At 33.4% G+C, this 22543-nt stretch overlaps 1 protein-coding gene across 2 annotated transcripts in view; it reads left to right on the forward strand.

Moving 5' to 3' along the window:
* The window catches only part of CCDC82 (coiled-coil domain containing 82), a 34328-nt gene that overhangs the window by 4572 nt on the left and 7213 nt on the right, over window positions 1-22543 (forward strand). The window contains exons 2-6 of one of the 2 annotated variants that reach the window (XM_045556890.1): window positions 348-1099; window positions 1586-1793; window positions 11281-11373; window positions 13241-13365; window positions 18501-18671. In XM_045556890.1, the coding sequence (XP_045412846.1) occupies window positions 362-1099; window positions 1586-1793; window positions 11281-11373; window positions 13241-13365; window positions 18501-18671 (1335 nt within the window). In that variant the 5' untranslated portion in view covers window positions 348-361. Of the gene's footprint in view, window positions 1-45; window positions 1100-1585; window positions 1794-11280; window positions 11374-13240; window positions 13366-18500; window positions 18672-22543 lie in introns of those variants that run through there. The other variant, XM_045556891.1, reaches the window with a different exon arrangement.

Raw genomic sequence — 22543 nt, forward strand, 5'->3', positions numbered from 1 at the left:
AAATGAATATTATCCTGAATTTTTCTTAATTATTATATGTTTATATATTTTAGTTCTATACATAGATAATAATCTTCTGAAGAACAGAATCATGATTTTTCTTTCTGTGTATTCCTCTCAGCACAACATATAGCACAATTCAGAGTAGATGTTCATATAATTATTTCATAGATGTTCAGTAAATTATTTGTTGGATTACTGTTCTAACATCTTCACTCAGATATTTCATGTGATTTTGCCTTTGTGGACCATTTAATAAAGCCAAATAAATATGATTTGTACCATAAATGCATTCATTCCTGTAATTTGGTTATCATTGTTATATTCCTAATAACTTTATTTTGTAGAAGCTTAAGTGAAAATGGTACATGTTAGAAGACATGAAACAAGGAAAAATTCTAAAGCTCAAGTGCCTGAGCAGAAATCTCGAGTTGATTGGAGACGAACTAAAAGAAATAGTATCTCACAATTATTTGATAGTGATGAAGATCTTGATAGTGATGAAGAACTTGATAGCGATGAAGAGCTTGATAGTGATGAAAGTGTTGATAATAATGAAAGTTTTGATAATGATGAAGAGATTGATAGTAACAAGGGGCTTGATAGTAATAAAACAGCAGAAGATAAAAGAGAGCTTAAATTAAGTAAAGTTGAAAGTGAAGGAAACAACAGTAAGCATCTCATTAACGCTGACAACAGTTCAACATATGAAGAAGAAATGAGCAAAACCAAACATAGGAGTATTGATTTACCAGATCAGGAAAAACATCCAAGTCAAGAGGATAATGATTTCAATAAACACACTGGACAAGTAATAGAGGAGGATTTAGAAGAAGAACACATCAAGCGAGGGAAAAGAAAAAGGGTATCCTCTGTGATGTATGACAGCGATGAGAGTGATGACAGTGATATCCTAGTTAGAAAAGTAGGTGTTAAACGTCCACGTAGAGTGGTTGAAGATGAATGTTCTTCAGTGGAAATGGAGGAAAAAAACCCTGAGAAAACATTAGCTGCACGAAAGCGAGAACAACTTCAGAAGCTGAAAGAACTCTCAAAACAAAGATCTCGTCAGAGACGCAATAGTGGTAGAGATTTTGAGGTGTGTTGTATTTTGTTGGTTTTGTTATTGTTTTTAAATTTTTACTTAAAGTATTTAATTTTTATAAAAATCAAAGTGCTGAGTCTGTTCCAGTTCTTAATAATATTATTTTTAAATCAAGTATCCTTGAATATGTTTGATTGCACTATTGTATCTAATACATTGTTTTATCATGAGCCTCAGTCCATCACTCTTTTTTAAAATTGAAAGACTATTTTGTTGTTTTGTATGGTCTTTCCTATTTTAACTTCCAATCTTAATGTCCATTTTAAATATTTTACATCACTTAACCAAGGTATATTATCTTCTCCTTAATTTCAAAAGTTCAACATTTAACATAACAAAATTCTTTATTTTTAACCTTAAAGTATAAAGTTAATTTGTATTGATCATTTTTTTGCTTTCAGATTTAATCTTTTTATTTTATATCCATACTGACTATTCTAGAGGCACAATTTACTGAAGCATTTATTTTAATTTAATTAGGACTCTGAAAAGGAATCCTGCCCGAGCAGTGATGAAGATGATGATGATGAGGAGGAGGAGGAGGATTACGAATATGATGAAGATGGCGATGATTATATTATTGATGACTTTGTAGTGCAAGATGAGGAGGGTGATGAAGAGAATAAAAACCAACGAGGAGAAAAGTTAACTACATCACAGCTGAAATTAGTAAAACAGAATTCTCTTTGTAAGTTAAACATCAAGAAAATGTTTTATGATTTGTTCTTATGATGATATTATATCCAGTATCAAATCAACTTTTTAATATCGTGTTCTAAATCATTGATTAGGAACTATGGTTTCATTTTCAGATAACTTTCATTTATCAGCTTAATACTTTATTTCTGTAGTCTCAGAAACCCTTTATACTCTTAAAATTATTAATCCCAACAAGCCTTTATTTTTGTGGGTTATGTCTATCAATATTTACCATTGTAGAAATCAAAAATGAGAAATTTAAGATACATTTATTAATTCATTTAAAATAACAGTAAACCAATTGCATTAATGTAAATAGCATATTTTTATGAAAAATAACATTTTTCCCCCAAAATGAAAAGAATGGAATTGTTTTGCATTCTTATATATCTTTAATGTTTAGCTTAATAGAAACCAGCTGGATTCTTATATATGCTTTTGCAGTCAGTCTATTGTGACATGTTTTGGTTGACGTGTGTGAAAACAATTTTGCTTCACCCAGATAGGTATCTGGAAAAGGGAAGATTATTTTTAATAGTATTTTCAAAATAATTTGGATATTCTCATGTGATAATATACCAAAATTTGGCAAGTGATACTTTCATAAAGTTTAGTTGTAATATGCAATCTGAAACCATATAAATTAACTTTTAGTATTCACATTACAACTCCATTGGTCCGTCTTAAAGTTCAAATGTGTCTTTTACCCATGTATGATTTTGTGATATAATGCATTGGTCATCTGGAAAATATTGGTTCACTGGGTTATGCAGATTCTCCAAATGTGGACACGTTTCATTATATAATTTTTTAAAAATCACATTCATTAATATCAATACCAATCTCATCAGAATATTTCTACAGTATTAGGAAGCTGTCAAGCTTACAATAGGGCATACAAGTTTTGCAAAATTTCAATTTCTACTTTAAAACTTGGTTGTTATTTTTGGCAACAAATATTATAGTTATTCTGCTCGAAGTGACAGGCCCCCTTTGTTCTTTTTTGAGGATATGTCTGACAAATGCCCAAGTCTGAATAACTAGAGTTTGTCAGTCTTTCCTTCAAATAAAAATGGTGCATCAGGATAAATCAGGCTTTGCCCCAACTCAAACAGTTGCACAAGTGCTTTTCTTCAAAACAGCCATGGTACTTTGGTACGCAGTGTAAGTGCTTTGTGCACACTTCCCATTTCATCCCATAGAGTACTAAAAAGATATGTACTTGAGATACAAGATTTAATAAAATTAATAATTTTTGCTACTTCAACAAAGACAATCTTAAATGAAACTGGCTTTTACTGTGAGTGCGTGGTAGTGCTGACTACAATGATTTCTAGTTGTTTGGTGCTGCTGCAATGATTCATGTTAAGGGGCCAACTGCTTTACCTGTTGTTGCTTTTGCACTATCAGTGAAAATGTCAACATAGTGAAAAGAGCAAGTAAATAATATCTTATTGTTACTTTGCCTTGACATCACAGATCTGCTTAAAGGGACTTGGGGACTCCCAGAGGTCTGCAGACAAACGCTTTGAGAACCAATGGTTTTATCAGGCCCTTAGAAGCTTCACTGAAACAGTGAAACTCAGGAGAGATAGGAAATTGGAATCCTTATATTTCATATAACTAATGAGTATATAAATAATAGGACCTGAAAATTTAGGATATATTTAAATATTATTCTGATTCCTATAATTGTACATAATTTCAAAGATTATTTTTACAACTCTGATAGTTTTTATAACTCTGGTAGAAACAGGCTGTTGGATGAATACATTTTTAATTTTTTTCTTCAAGAATGGCTTCTTTCCAAATATTAGAAAAGGTCATATTTACTAAAATTAAGTGTAACATGGTTTGATTTAGATCTCATGATTTATATTAAAATAATGGATTGTGGTATAAATCAAACTTCAAGACATTTAACAGTTACAGAGATGCCAGTTATAGGCACCTACAAACTGTAAATTAATGACTGTTTTCCTTATATCACTAGGCACTGGTTCACCTGGATATTTGAATCACAGGGACACTTAATTAGGAGGTATCCTATCATTCTGGATTATATATCTATATATATAGATATATAATGTGATAGAACATTTGTTGAGAAATGCCCATTCATACCCACTCCTGCTAATTAATGGAAATGAAAGTCTAGCACATGGGAACTACTTTAACTTCCTTCCCTACCCTATATCATGTTTACTGTTTTGGTTTTTTTTAAAGAAAGTTTCAGATTTACAGAAATATTGAGTGGAAATTACAGAGAGTTCACGTATACCCCGTTATACACAGTTTCCCCTATTATTAACCTCTTGCATTAATTTGGTACCTCTGTTACAATTGATGAGACAATATGGATAACATTATTATTCAATGTAGTTCATAGTTCACATTAGGGCTCACTCTTTATGTTGTACCTTTTATGGGTTTTGACAAATGTATAATGACATGTATCCACCATTACATTATCATACAGAATAATTTCACTGTCCTGAAAATCCCTTGTGCACTCTCTACTCATCCTCCCTTCCTTCCTCCCCTGAGCCCCTGGCAACCACTGATCTTTTTACTGTCCCTGTAGTTTTGCCTTTGCCAGAATGTCTCATAGTCAAAATCACACAGCATGTAACTTTACCAATTGGCTTCTTTCACTCACCAATATGCATTTAGGTTTTCTCCATGTCTAAATGTGGCTTGATAGAGCATTTCTTTTTATCACTGAATAGTATTTCATGTGTGGATGTACCACAATTTTGTTTATCTATTCACCTGTTGAAAAACTTGGTTGCTTCCAAATTTTAGCAATTATGAATAAAGCTTCTATAAACATTTGTGTACAGGTTTTTCTATGGGCATAAGTTTTCAACTCATTTGGGTAAATATTGGGGAGCTCTAGGCTTATTTTTAATACTGAGCATCTCTGCCTCAGGAGAAGATCTATCTCATTTTGTATGCAGTATATTTTATCTTGTGTGTTCTTACTAACAACTTCTCCTGGTTTTATCATCCACTCAGTTCTCTTTACTTTCAATGGTTTTATCCTTACAAGGTGTCTTTCCTCAACTAGTAAGCATGTTCATGCCTTTCCTCCCTTGAATTGGCATGTTTTGTTAGCAACTGTTCTAAATCTTTTTGTTCCTGTTTCCCAGTAACTCTACAAAGCACTGTACTCAGGCTCGTGCATCCATCAATCCAGTGAAATTGCTCTTGCTAAAGTTATTGATATCTTTCTAGTTGCCAAAATACTCTTCAGCTTGTACATAAACTTGGGTATTGCTGTCTTTTGCTACCGTTGACACTTTCAGAATGCTCTTCTTATACTTCTGTGGTATCACTCTTTCCTGCCTTCCCTTTTATAATTTTGATTTCCTCTTCTTCCATGTACCATGAAAATTTTGATATTTCCAAGAGTTCCATCCTCAACTACCTTCACTTTACTTGTGGATTTGGGCAGCCCAAATCTATAAGCAGAAATTCCCAAACTTTTATCTCTAGTCACTGAGCGTAACCCCCTATTTTTCATTATCTTATTGAACATCTTTATCAGAGTGTCTTTCAGATATCTCAGACTTAATATGTATACAAACCTGGATAATTAAGATGTAGCAGTAAGATGTTTTGGGTGGTGGTACAACCATTGTGGTGGTGGTTACATAATTTTATACATTGGTCATGGAACTGTACACCAAAGAGAGTGATTTTTACGGTATATAAAAAAGTAAAGCTCAATAAAGTAAGCAAGCAGGTGTCCTCACTTCCAAAACAACAACAACAAAAAAAAAGCTGAATGGTTAACCAACTTCCTTTTTCTTTGTATTCCTAGTGTGCATTAGAGTTTGCAACTCATTATAGGAACTCATTATTCGTTGAGTGGATGATTAAGATAAGCATATTGGCTGGTGACTCCTGAGTTTTATAGTTCAAGACTCAGGGAAATGTTAGACATAACCAGATTTTTAAAAACATTTGAGAAAAAAAGAATCCCATATTTTAGAGTGATAATTTATGATTTAGTTAATGTTTTTATTATAATACTTATCAATTTTATGTTGTGAATGTAATAAATAAAATATAATATAGGCAATTTTTGATTAGCTAACAGATTATGTTCCAAAAATTGCTATGAACTAATTTGTACATTTGAAAATCAAAATATATTTTCTCGTTAAAGCAATAACCTATATGATGAATAATGAACACCACTCTATGGCCTGGGTTAAGTTGTGATTAGGCTAGTATTTCCAGATTCATTTTCCTGCTAACCTCTGTAACAACACTGACAACCGTACATGTTCAACATATGATCAGAATTTGGGAGAAATATCTTCTAGCTCCAAATTCAGTATTCAGTTGAGTATCACAAACAGTGGTCTGTGCACTTTTGCCTTTTAGAAGTGAGCACTTCTACCTGTAGGAAGACATTTTGTAATTTCCTCACTATCTGCCATTTAGCTCTGAGAGATGCATCTACACCACTTCAAACAGGGTGGTTCCCTTCTTACTGCATGGTTGCAGCAGTTGAAGACATTCCTAGTCTCTTTCCCTTCTCATCAATCCCTATTATCTCTTTATATTTATTCTGAAACTGCAGCTGCCAGAAAAGATATGGCAGAAAGTAAAGGAATAGACAAGCAGTGGTCCATTGCATATCAGATCTATATAGTTCATAAAAATATTATACACAGGTAGAAAGATAGAAAAAACCTTCAGATTTGTGGATACTAAAGATTATGTTATTTAGTTAGCACTCCATCATATGTTCAGACTGACAGAAGCAAGCAGTAGAGATAAGAGTAGAATACATTTTAGTTTACTAGTGCCTTGCTAGAATACTGGAAATTAGACTAAGTGGACATCAAATTATTCTCCACCTACAATTACAGAGAATCATTCTGCCAGTACAACAAAGAGTCGGCCTAAGAACAAACTCACAACTATTTATGTTAAATATTAAATCTTAGAACTTTCCCCCTTGTTTTATAATAGGATAAGTAAAAAGTACCTGGGAAATCATATTGCAGCCTAAAGTAAAGATAGACACAGAGAAAGAAAATGCCTGTGGAAGATGTTTCATTAAAGGAAACAGAAGAAAATTGGTACAAAGCATTTGCTTTGCAATGTATGAAAAAAAGAAGTTACAAGGAGAGAACAATTTGAGGTGAAAGGAAGCTAATTAATATAAAGAAGAATTTCCAGAAAATTAAAAATGTAATGTCAGAAATAAAATCTATATTGAAAGAAGTAGACAGCAGAATTAACAGTACAAAAAAACCTCATCAATGATATATAGAATATATCTGAGAAGTAGTGTAGAGAAGAAAAAGAAAACAGTTCTAAAGGAAAAGATAATACATAAAGGACTAGAAATGAAGACCCTATTTCACAAATTGGCAGAGGGGACAGAAATACAGAACAAATAGAAATCTAAAGGAAGAAAACTTTATAACTCTAGTGAGATATGTAAAAGAAGATTTGAATATATCAAAATTCATATATTTTTTGATGGGAAAACAAGAAAATGTGAATTCAGAAATATAATGGAAAAAATTCTATTTGAATATTCACTCAATTGGGCAAATATCCTTGAGTTATTTTCATAACACTTAACACCTCTGTTTTTGCAGATTAAAGAAGTTCACATTCGCAGTAAATTGATGAAAATAATTTTGCAAATAAACATTTGAAGGAACTATTTTTCTAATTACAAGAATAAAGAACAATACCTCTAATCATTCTCTTTAGCACCATGAAAATGGTTTAATATTAAGAGCCATATTAGTATGTTACAGTAATATATCAAAAGAGAAAAAAATCATATAATTTATTGAACTTCTAAAAAGGCATTTGGATAACATTCAATGTCCATACCTGATTTTTTTAAAAAAGCAAGTATTAAAAAATTAGCAGTGCTTCCATAGATCCTTTACATGAGAATATTTTAAAGCAAGAGCCACCATCATATTTATAATGAAGCACTAGATGTATTCTCTTTAAAATGAGGAATAAAACAAAAGTATTTCCTACTAACTTTGTTCTAGATGTTTTAAACAATGAAATAAGACATGAAAGCAGGCAAGAAATAGAATAAATATTGAAAAAGAAAAGACATTATTTGAATGTAACATATATGTATATATATAAACTATAAGTTTCTGACTTACTTAACTAAGGATACAGAAGTTAAGAGATGGGACATGAGTATTTTGAGGGCAGAAGTAAATGGTAGTGTATTTTTCCATAGCTTTTCTCATGTTCTTTTTTCTCTATGGGGGGGTGTGGGATCTGTTAAAGAAGAAAAAGCAGTCGATGTCTTATTCTGACTCTGTTTTTTATACTGGGCTTATACCTCTATTCCAGAAGAAAGTACATCAATAATCTATATGCTTCTCTCTAAGGGAATTTTTATAAACATTCTCTTGGTTCTTGAAATAAGCTTAGCACAAGCAAGATCATGTCCTCCTTGGGGTTGGGGAAGAAAGCAGAGTGCCATCTCCAGCTCAGTGTCCCAGGAAGCTCATCTACCACAAATATCCAAGAGAAGCTATTTCAAAATTAGTAAATGTCTCAGAAGAATGACGAGATTCACAATAAATATGTGAAACTCCATGTTTTTTTCGTATACTACCAATAATTACTTAGGTGATACTAATCAGGGAAAATTCCATCTACAATGGCAACCAAAATAAAGTTCCTGGGCCTAATCTTAAAAAGAAAAGCATGATATTATAGGTATAAAAATAAACTTTACTGTGAAATAGAAAACAAAACATGGATAAATGGAGAGACAAGCATATTTCTGAAAGGTAATATTGATAGTACAGTAAGTTATTTCTTCTGAAACCAGTTTTTGTTTAAAATTTGCAAAACGATCCTGAAGTTCACTTGGAAGAGCAAATATATGAGAATAAATAAATTTTGAAAACAGTAAATTGGAAGCGTTTTCCCTACCAGAGATAAAAGTTATCATAAAATTGCAATAAGTAAAACAGTGCAGTACTGGAATGAGAATGACAGCTAGATTAGTGTGAAGGATAGATGGTGCTGAAACAAAATTCTAGCATATATGTGAAAATATATGGTAAAGGATGCATGGAAATGAACAGAGAATGATTAAACTGTAAATGATTGAGTGTGGGGAAATTAGCTAAGAGAAAACCTGTTATACATACACACAAATTTTGTTGATTTTTCCCTTTATTCCTTGCCCAATTTTTTGAATAAATATGGGGGAAAGTTTTAAACAATATTCCTAGGACATTCTCCAAAAGCTCATCCAATACAGGGATTAAAGGACTGAAAACAATCTTGAAGAGGTCTGAGCTGTAAGCTTGGTTCTGCCTCTTTCTAGTTTTGTCACCTTTTGTCACTGAGAATGTTGTTTTTTTGTTAATTTTAAGATAAGAGATTTGAATTTTATTTTCTCCAATTTTCCATACAAGTCTAAATTCTATGTTCTGAAGTATAATATCAGATCTAACTACCATGCATAACAACATCTGTCTAGGAGATAGGAACATGAAATCTGGAGTCAGACTGTCTGGATTCTAGCCCTGTTTCCAACACTTATTAGCTATGTGATCTTAGGAAAGTTTTTCATCTTCTACGTATTTCAGTTTCTTCAACTAAAAATAAACCTAGGGTAATGATATTATCCTATAGGCTTGTTGTGATAAATGAAGCAATGCATGTGAATGCTTAGAATAATGCCTGGCATATACTTTCTTAGTAATGTTATTGTTATTCTTTTCCAATCTGAGAAGCCCAGAGCATAATCCCACTACCTCCCATCCACCTACTCAAACATAATGAAATAGGGCACGTCTTCCTGACTTTTTTGGAGAAAATTCTGATACACATTGATAGCAGAGGATCCTGTGGTTAGGGAAGAAAGCTCCCCAGATGATTCTGATCTCTGCCCTTTTTCCTCCTGATCCTAAAGAAACACCATCAGGGTCTTGGAAATAGAGTAGCAGTTCCTAAAACTCTTTAGAAGATGAATAACATGGGGCATTAGCACATTCATTCAAGACTGATAAATTTAGTGGTATAAAAAAAATTCTATTGCAATTTGTTTCATAGTTAAGCTTAGGTGCATAGGGGATGAATTTGATTTTTTTTTCTCAACATATCTGTTAATGTTCCCAGACCACTTTCCCCTTAATACACTTTTGAAAGTGCTAGAGTTTAGATGGATTTTAACACAAATAAAATTATGTACCAATACTCTATTATAGGCAGTTTGATGAAAGTCTAGTCAAAGTTTAATTCTATTGAAATATTATTTCATTTTCCAATTATGTTCTACTGATTTTTAAAATACCATGTTTAATGGCCATGATCAATTCTTTTGTGATTTTCAACTGATCATATAGGCCCTCTAAAGTCTAAGGGCCCCATTACAAATGATCTGCTATTGTCATTTACTTTCATTACTACTCAATTTTGGTCACTTTAGCACTTCCATTAGGTGTCTCCTTAGAAAAGAGTGCATACTAAAATTTCTCCTAAAGTCTGAAAAATAGTTATATAACTCTTCTAGTAACCAAAATACAAGTTAAAAGATTTTTCCATGTGCAATGCATCGTTATTTTCACTTCAACTAGAAGGAAAGCCAAAATCCACCTGTGGTTGCTAATGATAGGTTTTCTTTTGCTTTAATTCCTTGTCAGACATCTTCCATATTTCCTAAAAGACTCAGGCTGCCCTTAATATGTCTTCACAGGTACCCAGAGCAGGGTACATATTCTGTGGTGACAGGATCAAGGAAGGGGTCATGTTTGATACAACATTTCCACAGCCATAGTAAACTCTAACCCCCAAATAATGGGAATAGTAGGGGTCTTCTCTCTTATCACTTCCTGGTCTGCCACAACAGATGATTTCATGTACGAGACTGGGTTAATAGTAACACAGGCTTATATACGTGGTAACGGCAAAGAGAAGATCCAGTTTTTCTAAATTGATGTGGAAAATTCTAAATCTGGGGCAACAGAAAGGGAAATAGAGTTTTTACAGCCATTGGGATTCTGATTAGGGCAGCGGTTTCCTGGACAATTTCATATGTAATATGTTTTACAGAGTAGGGCATATTAAAAATCCATCTTTGGAGGTTTTCGTTCTGGCTCTCTCACTCTAATTGTCAAGTTGATAAATTAAACTTAGGTGCACAGGGGATGATTTTGATTTTTTTCACAACATATCTCTTAATATTCTCTGAACAGTTTTTCTTTAGTAAGTTTGAGAAGTGAATATTTGAAATAACAACTAGAAAGTAGATTGGAAGCCAATAAATTTGGAAAATGGAGATTCGTTCAGTGATTAAACAAGTCACCAAGGCAGCTCTTAAATTGGGGTGACTAAGCTATTTCTGCTATTTATAGTTTTAATTTCTTAGCATTGGGGAAAGGAACCTATTGTATTTAGGGAAATGTTTTGTCTACTAGATTCTAATATGTATTTAAAATTAATTTCAGATTCTTTTAGTGACCACTATACTCACTTTGAAAGAGTTGTGAAGGCTCTTCTGATCAATGCTTTAGATGAATCTTTTCTGGGAACATTGTATGGTAAGTTAATAGTATGAATGGAAGAATTTAGTTTTTGTTATTTTTACAATTTTTATACAGCTTCACTTTTAAAACCATATAGATTAAACAAAACCAAGGAGAACCATTTTTAAGTCCTTCCAATTGTTCCCTCTAGGATTAACCACACCAAGCTCCATTCATATAAAATTCTTGTTAGTGTTTATTATTTGAGAAATATGGAAGGTAAGTTTATGAGAGGTCCTTGTCCTTAGTTCACAGTGAATTTGAGCATATAAGACACATACTCATAAAACAGCAGGGTGCCTCAACACCCTTGTGCCATACCACCCTCTATAAACTCTTTGAATTCCACTGAAATTTACATGCTGTTTTATGTTTTTGTGCCTTTACTCATGCTGTTTCTTCTTAGAATTCCTTTTTGCCCCAGATTTTCTAGGTGAGTAGAAAAGCTATTTATGAAAGCTTTCTATGACCCACTCAAGTAATCAACCACTCAAGTGTCACTCTCTCATTTGTGCCACCATCATCCTGAGTATGGTGATACTCATATATATTCATTTTTCTTATTGAAAATGTATTTTTGCTTTCTTCCTATATCAGAGTATGGGAAGAACTATATATATACACTTCCCTTGCATCTAGCACAAAATATGGCATTTAATAGACTACAAATATGTTGTATTTGAGTATCTACCTAAGTGCCAAATAAAATTTCATTCATGAGTTATTGAGCAAATATTTATTGAATGCCTGCTATAGGCAAGGCATTGTTTAGGGCTGGGGATATGACACTGATGTAAGACATATAAGATTCCTGTGTTCACATTACTGAAAGTCTAATGGGAGATACAATAAATGAGTAAACAAATATATAACATAATATAGTATGATTTCAACTAGTGATTAGTTCTTATAAAAAAGAATAAAGTAGGATAAGGAGAGAGAGAATAGGGGAAAGTAAAGTCTGTGTTGTACGTCAGATTGGTCAAAGAAGTTCTCTCAAGTGGTAACTTTTCAACAGAAACCTGAATGAAATAAGATGAGAGAGGAAGTAGTACATGAATCTAGCAGAGGGTACGGACAGTACTAAGACCCTTAGGAAAGAGTAAGTTTGGTGTGTTCAAGAATAACTAGAATAGGCTTGTGTGGCTGCAGTGCAGTGAGACGGGAGATGGAGAAAAGATGAATTCAGAGTAATAGGCAGGGGACAGAAGAGCCAGCCTTGTAAGCCATGTAAGGTGTTTGAATTTGTAATGATTTAAAGAAACATGATAAATTTACTATCTAGATTCTTTAAGAAAACTTCAAAGAAGGCAGAAAAACCAAGCTTTAATTCACAGCCTATGACAGATATGTATAAATAGAGAATATAATATTAGCCAAATCAGGAAGGTAGAAATGAGTATAGCATGCTAGAGAGGAGTGAAGAAAAAGATCTAGCCAGAGAACAGGATTCTGATTTGTTGAAACGAGGAATTACCACTTCAGTAGAAAGGAGCCAATTGCAGAGAGCCCTTGAAAGCCTACTCAGAACTTTGAGCTTTATTTGGAATTCAGTGGATAATCTATGTCAGTTTTGTATAAGAGAATAAAAGAGATAATTTGGCAAGCTTTTCATCTGGCCCTTTTTGTTATCAGAAAATAATGTTGAAGCTTGATACTTATAAGAACTATAGAGTCTTTTACCCTGTTTTCTTTCCTAATGCTCTGGTAGAATGATTTTTTTTTTAACTTCATTAATTTTTTTCTGTATTTAAAATGGTTCCAACCAACCAAGTAACTTCCTAAAACTGTGAGAAAAGATCCTTAAGTATTAAATTGTTTAACTGTTTCATATGGACAAAATGGTTTTTTTTGTTGTTGTTATCTTTGATCCCCTGAACAGATGGCACTAGGCAAAAATCATATGCACAAGATATGTTGACATCTCTTCATTATTTGGATAACCGCTTTGTTCAGCCTCGTCTAGAGAGTTTAGCTTCTAGAAGTCGTTGGAAAGAGCAATATAAGGTATACAGTTTGTTTCTGAATCTGGGGTGGGGGTATGGGGACAGTGGACCTCTCAAGATTTCAATATACAATCAGACTGAATAATCTTCCGAAAGTATTGGCATTTATTTGTTAAATAATCAGCTTATCATTTCTCACCTCTTCTTAAAGCTATTATTGTTTTAATCATCCAGACTAACTATATTTGTCCAGTAATTAAGTGGTTCTAAATGACAAATAACTTCTGAACATCTCTAGGGTGTTCTCTCTCTCTCTCTCTTTTAAAATGAGGAGATTATCTCACAAGATGTTAATAGTTGTTTCAGAAAAGAGAGTTCCATAGCCAAAGAAATTTGAGAAACAGTGAATTTAACTAGTTTCTTCCTGGAGGACTTTCAGGAGCATCAATATGTGAATTTACACTGTAAATATTCAAGAGGGGAATATAGAATACAATACTTTCTAAATTCATGTTTTACTGTATGAGGTTCCTTTTCATGAAATACCTATTAATGCCTTCTAGGATGTTTGACTTCCATAAAATATTGTTTGGGAAGCACTAGCCTAGATAGTGTTTGACATTCTTCTCTACCTTAAGATTTTGTAATTCTACCAATTTTAGGGGGCACCTTTTTAATTTATAAGATTTGCAAGATTCCATTTTATCCTGTAGATTTCTATTTTATGATCTCTAATAGTAGAGGATGTATTGTATGATTTTTAAGGATTTCCCTTCCCTTCTAACATTGTATGTTCTAAGGATCAGCAAGAGGAAAAATGGAAAGATAATAGAAGTTTAAGTTCATTAAAATCATTCAAGCACTTACATCATTAGCACCACTACCTCATTTATGTCAGGGGATTTGTTTTCATCCAAGGCCCGTTCAGCCTTGAATTACCTGATGATAAATTAGCCATAGATGGTTAGGTTTAAGAGATATTTGTGGGGTTACAAAAAGAATTAGAAGATTTAAAGTTGGAGGATGGCTTAAGATTAGGGATGCCATATATCTTTTTGACATTGGGTAAGTTTTTAACCTCTTGGAACCTCAATTTCCTCCTCAGATATGGAAAAGAATCAGCTACTATGAAGGGGAATACTGTATTTACTTACTTTGAGGATAAAGTACATAGCTCTTAGACCATGGCATCAACATTGTTCTCTTTAATAGAAAGAAAAATAGCATATACAAGCATGTTTTATACAAGCTTGTTTTACTGTGCTTCATTTTATTGTACTTTGTAGTTATTGCAGATTTTACAAATTTAAGGTTTGTAGCAACCCTGCTTCAAGCACATATGCCAGGACCGCCATTTTTCCAGCAGCATATGCTCACTTTGTATCTCTGTGTCACATTTTGGTAATTCTTGCAATATCTAAAACTTTTCATTATTATTATATCTGTTATGGTGATCTGTGATCAGTGATCTTTGATGTTAATATTCTGATTGCTTTGGGATACTACAAACCATGCCCATATAAGAGGGTGAATATAATTAATAAACGTTGTGTATGTTCTAACTGCTCTACCAACTGGCCGTTCCCCTGTCTTTCTCCCTCTCCTTCCCTATTTCCTGAGACACAACAGTATTGAAATTAGGCCAATTAATAACCCTAAAATGGCCTCTAAGTGTTCAAGTGAAAGGAAAGTCACATATATCTCACTTTAAGTCAAAAGCTAGAAATGATTAAGCTTTTTGAGGAAGTCATGTCTAAAGCTGGGACAGCCTGAAAGCTAGGCCTTTTGTGCCAGTTAGCCAAGTTGTGAATGCAAAGGAGAATTCTAGAAGGAAATTAAAAGTGCTACCCAGTGAACACAAATGATAATAAAGTGAAACAGCCTTATTGCTGATATGGAACAAGTTTTAGTGGTCTTCTGGATAGAAGATCAAACCAGCCACACATTCCCTTAAGCCAAAGCCTAAATGCAGAGCAAGGTCCTTTTCAATTCTGTGAATACTAACAGAGGTAAGGAAGCTGCAGAAGAAAAGTTTGAAGCTAACAGAGATTGGTTCATGAGGTTCAAGGAAAGAAGTTATCTTCATAACATAAAAGTGTTAGGTGAAGCAGCAAGTGCTTATATGGAAGTTGCTGCAAGTTATCCAGAAGATCTAGCTAGGATCATTGACGAAGCACCAAGCAACATGTTTTCAATGGAGATGAAAGAGCCTTCTATTGGAAGAAGGTGACATCTAGGACTTTTATAGCTAGGGAGAATTCAATGCCTGGCTTCAAAGATTCAAAGGACAGGATGACTCTCTTGTTAGGGGCTAATGCAGCTGATAACTTTTAAGTTGAAGCCAATGCTCATTTACCATTCCAAAAATCCTTAAGTACCCTTAAGAATTATGCTAAATCGACTCTGTCTGTGTTCTATAAATGAAACAACAAAGCCTGGATGATAGCACATCTGTTTATGGCTTGGTTTACTGAATATTTTAAGCCCACTATTGAGACCTATTGGTCTAAAAATAGAGATTCCTTTCAAAATATTAGTGTTCATTGATAATGTACTTGGTCACCCAAGAGCTCTGCAAAGGGACTAATGTTACATTCATGCCTACTAACACAACATCCATTCTGCAACCCATAGATCAAGAAGTTACTTAAATTTTTAAGTCGTATCATTTAGGAAATAAATGTTGTAAGGCTGTAAGTAACATAGATAGTGATTCCCCTGATGGATCTGGGAAAAGTAAATTGAAAACCTTCAGAAAGGATGCACCATTCTAGATGCCATTAAGAACATTTGTGATTCATGGAAGCAAGTCAAAACATCAACATTAACAGGAGTTTGGAAAAAGTTGATTCCAATCCTCACGGATGACTTTGAGGGGTTCAAGACTCCAGTGGAGGAATTCGCTGCAGATGTTGTAAAAATAGCAAGAGAACTAGAAGTAGAAGTGGAGCCTGAAGATGTGACTGAATTGCTGCAATCTCATGATAAAACTTTAACAGATGAGGAGTTGCTTCTATAGATGAGAAAAGAAAGAGATTTCTTGAGATGGAATCTACTCCTGGTGAAGATGCTGTGAACATTGTTGAAATGAGAACAAAGAATGTAGAATATTACATACACTTAGTTGATAAAGCAGTGGCAGGATTTGAGGGGATTGACTACAATTTTGAAAGAAGTTCTGCTTTTGGTAAAATGCTATCAAACAGCATCACATGCTACAGAGAAATCTTCATGAAAAGAAAAGTCAATTGATGCAGCAAAATTCAGTGTTGTCTTATTTTAAGAAATTGCCACAGCTACCCCAGTCTTCAGCAGCCACTACCCTGATCAGCAGACATCAGCATCAAAGCAAGACCCTCCACCAGCAAAAAGATGACAACTTTCTAAAGGCTCAGATGATTGTCAGCATTTTCTAGCAATAAAGCATTTTTTAATTCAAGTATATACATTATTTTTTTAGACATAATGCTATTGCACACTTAGCAGACCACATACAGTATAAACATAACTTTTAAGTATACTTGGGAAAAACTTTGTGTGACTCACTGTATTGCTATATTTGCTTTATTGATGGTGGTCTGGAACCAAACCCACAATATCTCTGATGTATGCCTGTATTATATGTATAGATTATTTAACTTTAGCCAACTAATTTACATGCAAAGAAAAGTATCTTATTTAATCTTTAAAGTAACCCTGTGAGAAAGACACTATTATTTCCTCCATTTTAGAGATGAGGAAACTGTAACTCAGAAAAATTAAGTACCATAAAAGTTCCACAGCTAGTAATTAGGCCAATATTTAAACCTGGAGTCTCTTGAACTCTAAAGTGCATGCCTCTATGCCATATATGCTTTACCCTACTATGGAAGGTTATACTGAATTTGGATAAACCAATGTTGAGATAATGACTGTAAGATACAAAAAAAAAAATTAGCTGAAAAATTTAGAGACGTAGATGATTCAGCAAGATCTTAGGATAAGTTGGGTTATGCTACAAAAGGTACGTAATATTATATGACAAATAAAACAAACAAAAACCTCTCGATAACTCAACATTTGTTTTTTACTTATATATCCAGTGTGAGTTGTCAGGGATGCTCTGTGCATTGTAGTCAGTCAGAGAACCAAGCTGAGAGCTTTCATCTTAGGGGTTTCATCTCACCATATGCTTCCACGAGTACCACAGAAAAAGGAAGGGAAAGTGGTTAGTCCAGTCTGAGTTTCAGCCTGTAAGTGACACATTTCATGAAGTTCCATGAAGTATGAGAAATATGAAAAGTAGACCAAAAAAAAGTTGTTTCAAATCATACAATCAAAAAAGGAAACTGTCAGTATATTGGATACTTACTTACCATCAGGCTGGTAGAGGATGTGAATGTGAATTAGTAACCATGCTAATATTCTCACCTTGTGCAGTTCAAATATTGTGGTAAAACCTAATCTATACTACTAATTAGCACAGTATTGTCTAGCACGGGCCTAGACCATAAGCATAAACACTCAGGCACAAATAATTTCACAGCTTAATAAAGCTTATTTATGAATACCAACTGTTTTCTTAGTTCACTCATTTACAACTGAGCTATTAGACTGTCCATATGAAGACTGGACATATAGCAATTCCAGTTTCAATTTGTTTATTTCCACAGGACTATAGCAAGTAGTGACAGTCATATTAAATTATTTCTGGAATGTTTTGTGGAAAATATGATATAATTCATATAATGGAGAATGAATGTGATTTTTTTCTCAATTTTTAACTAGCCTAAATTAATTCTTTTTCTTATGTTATTTTGAATTCCACTGTTCATTCTTGCCTATTTTTAACTAATACTTCAATAACACTAACTAGAGGTGAGAAGATGGAAAAGAAGTAAATTAAAATCTATCAAGAACACTACTTAGTAGCAACTCCTAAATGTGAGAGATATGGAACTAATTTTTATCCTAGTCTGATTTCATTTCATTTAATAGCCAAGAGTATAAATTCAAGCCAAGAGTATTTTTAAATTTAAAAATATCTTGTCAGATACCTACTGTGTGCTCATTATTAAAATAAGAAATGCCAGGGTATTTTGGTCTTAATATCTCTTCCTGTTGTGATTCCTAAGATCAGTTTTAATTTGGTTAGATGTTTATTTTATTGTTATTTTTTCTCTTTTAAACTTTATTACATTTTAAAATTGTTTTCAGGAGCGGGTAGAAAATTATTCTAATGTAAGTATCCATTTGAAGAATGCTGAAAACTGCTCCTGCCAGGCCTGTGGATTGCATCGCTACTGTAGATATTCAGTGCATTTATCAGGAAAGTTGTATAACACCAGAACCATGGAAACAGATGATTTCATGTCACATGATAAACAGGTATTTTTTTCCTCTAATTTCAATCTTCAGTACTTAGAAATTTTCAGTTCATAAGCTTACACAAATAACTCTAAGTTATTTTCACAAATGGGGAAAACACTAGAAGAAAGGAAAAGAGTATAAGGAAGGATGATACAATTTTTGAATGTGCAAAAGATGTCTTATATAGCTGAGGTCCCCAACCCTTGGGTGGTGAACTGGTACCAGTCTGTGACCTGTTAGGAACCAGGCCACATAGCAGGAGAGGAGCAGTGGGAGAGTGAGTGAGTAAAGCTTTATCTGTATTTGCAGCTGGCACTCCCCATTGCCGCCTGAGCTCCACCTACCTCCCCACCCCACCCTACCCCACCCCCCATCCGTGAAAAAATTGTCTTCCATGAAACCAGTCCTTGTTGCCAGAAAGGTTGGGGACTGCTGTATAGTATATGCATTCCTAATTGACAAATTACTATAAAATATGAATATAAATAAGTATATATATAGAGAGAGATAAATATATTTCTCTTCTCAACATAGTCATATGCAAATTTCCTAATTATTAAAGCACTGATCCATGATACCTAGAATTCTAGCAAAAATGATTTAATACTTTAAAGAATATTTTCTGTTGCATAATTCAAATATATTGCTGTACATTCATGGTCTTTGTTATCTACAGCTAATCCTGAAGAAGGAAATGAAGTTAGAAAACCATTTTTAGAGCTCTGACATTCCTGTGAAGGAATAAAGATTCTATATAACATGGTTGATTCAAATATCTAAAAAAATAAAAGAGATCTCATGAAATAAAAGCAAAGAATGTTAATATACGAGTCACACAGTGAAAAAATATAAAAGTTAACAAATCAATGGAAAAATGCTTATTCTCCATATAAAGGCATATGATTAAAACTATCTTAAGATGCCAATTGATAACTCTTAAAGTAGCAGAGTATGTTCAAGTCAAATGATAAACTGCAATGCAGTCAAGGTTACACTGAAACTATTAAGTTCATAGAAATAAAGGTTCGTGAAAGAAAAAAGGATATGAAATATCTTTTTAAAATACTGAATAGCTAAATATAGCCAGTATCACAAAGTTATACATATTCAGTGCCTATAAATTTATACTGTACAGATCAATTCAATAAAAACCAATGACATAATCCTGAAGTTCATTGAAGCATTATTTATAATAGAAAAAAATTGGAAATAATCCAAATAAAATATTAGGAGAGTGATTTAATAGCCTATGATATACCAGTATAATGTGACAGAATATAGATCAACCATTAAAATAATATTATGAAGGTTATGAAATATATATGTATATATGCTATCTTTGCATCTGTATAAGAATGTGTGTGTATGTGTTTGTTTGTGTGTATAGCTATATGCAAACATTAACCTCGTTATTTTGTATGTTAAGAGAATGTGGGCTGGGTGCAGTGGCTCATGCCTGTAATCCTAGCACATTGGGAGGCCAAGGCGGGAGGATCGCTTGAGCCCAGGAGTTTGGGACCAGCCTGGGCTGAACATAGTGAGACCCTGTCTCTATAAAAAATTAAAAAGAAAATCAGTTGGGTATGGTGGCACATGCCTGTAGTCCTAGCTAGTCAGGAAGCTCAGTGATGGAGGATCGCTTGAGCCCAGGAGTTCAAGGCTGCAGTGAGCTATAATCACACTACTGTACTTCAGCCTGGGTGATGGAGAGAGACCATGTCTCTAGAAAAAAAAAAAAAAAAAGGAATATGACTAAAATTCTTCAATATGAAATTTTTTTCAGTAATTTTTTCTTTAAAGTGAAGAATAACTTATTAAAATCTATTTTATATCCTACATACTATAGTGTCAATGCATGTATGTAAAGAAGGAAAGAAAGGAAAAGAGAAATATAACTCATTTATAATCCAGAGCATTAAAGAAACTGTGCCTAACCCCAAACCCACACTCAGATTATTTTGAAAACTAATTCTCCATTTCATATGGCTGCTTATAGATACATAAAATTGAGACTCTTTGGGATTAACTAGTGTTCTTTTTGAAGGTGCAACTAATACTTTAAAAGAATTCACTTAATAGTGAAATTGTTTAATGATAAAACTTTTCTCCTTACTTACCTAAGATTAGCTACTTTGAAAGAAAGGATGCTTTGATGGAAAGTACAATTGATGGAAGAGAGTAATTTTAGTTATAGCAGTGGTGGGTAGGGTACTGAGGTGAGAGGCCTTATTGTGGTGAGGTTTGAGGGCATAGATGAGAAGGAAATTACCTGGAGGAATGCAAGATGTGAAATCTGAAAGGCAGTAGGGAGAACTAAAAACAATCTTGAATTAATTTTTAGTTTTGCCCAGAGTCTGTCTAGACTCCTTGAAATGCTTAAGATCTGGTAGGAAGAGATGCAAAAAAACAGACCAAGGGGAAATAGAATCCCTTGGCTTGGTCTATAGCACTGTTTCTGGAAACCTAGAAATGGAAAACAAACTTCTTCTCAGACTTTGTTATTGAAAATCTTGTTTCCTTTTCTCCATACTTAACTTCCATAAGGAGCTGGCTCCTCTGCATATAAATGAGAACCTAGAAAAATACTTCAAAAAGCTACCTACAGTTAGCTGGATATTACCAAGTCTGCATAATACATGTTTCATTATATTTCCTTGCCTTAGTTTGTTATCCAAAGTGTTAATTTATACTTCCACATGATATGTCTAATAAATTACAAATCAGATTCTTCTACTGCTTTTGCAATTCAGCACCTTCTGCTTTAGAAAAATTTGGTGACAGTTTTTAGCTCTGTTTCCAGTCTTTGGATATATACATTCACTTGATTCACACAAATAACTGAAGTGACTCAGTTATTCTCATACTTATCAGTTCATAGAACTATGCTAACTCACTCTGCATAGTGGACCAGTAATCATTTATATTTCTTGCTTATCTGCTTTGTGAACGAACATTCACCACAGCACTTATTATTTTTCTATCTCAGGCAATTTTTTGATACTGTCTTTCTTGTTAGAATAATTTCCTTACTATACAGAAATTCAATTAGATAATTAGAAGCAGTCTCTGAAAACGTTTCTGGACATTTAAGGAAACCATTCTAACAGCATAATTTTACCTGTTTTAGTACTTAATGCAAATAGAATCCTACAGTGTAAGCTGTATTGTACCATATATATCAATTCATATGGTAAAGAAGTATAATGGGCTGTAATCATACACTAAAATGGGGATGGGGTGACGGGACAAGTCCACTTGGAGTATTACACCTATTGTATGATCTACTGTTTTCTATTAAGCCTTATAGCAGTGATGCTCTTCCATATAAAATTAGGCTCTTCCATATAAAATGTGATCATGCTTTGGGAAAAAAGTAGTGTGAAAACATTGTAAAGGTAATTTGGGGTTTATTGACATATATAATGGTACGTAGATGCCAAGAGGGTAGGAATTAGAAATGGAAAGAAGTAAAACATAATGTTTAATATTTTCAAAGGATATTTATGATTCACACAGGAAAAAAATTAAGGTTTTTAAACATCTCTCCTTCCCTCTTGTTCCAACTTAAAAATTCTGTGCAGATAAATTCCTCTTATTTTGGTGGAAAGATAGAATACAATGTGATAGAAACACAAATCACATTATTCTATGACTATATTTTATCCAGAACAGCTATAGCAGACTTCTCCCACACAATCTGCTTTGATGTGGAGACACCCGGGATACCCCTAGTGGCCACTACAGCTATTGTGGTATCTCTTTACTCAAACTGGGAGGTATTGCCAAGTGAATTATTGGAATGTCATTTACTACTAGGACTACTTCGATGATAATGTTGAATTGGAAAAGCTACTTTTAATAAGCCAGCAATGTACAATAATAGCTGATTA

This window comes from Lemur catta, chromosome 7, assembly GCF_020740605.2.
Source record: "Lemur catta isolate mLemCat1 chromosome 7, mLemCat1.pri, whole genome shotgun sequence".
Classification (NCBI taxonomy): domain Eukaryota; kingdom Metazoa; phylum Chordata; class Mammalia; order Primates; family Lemuridae; genus Lemur; species Lemur catta.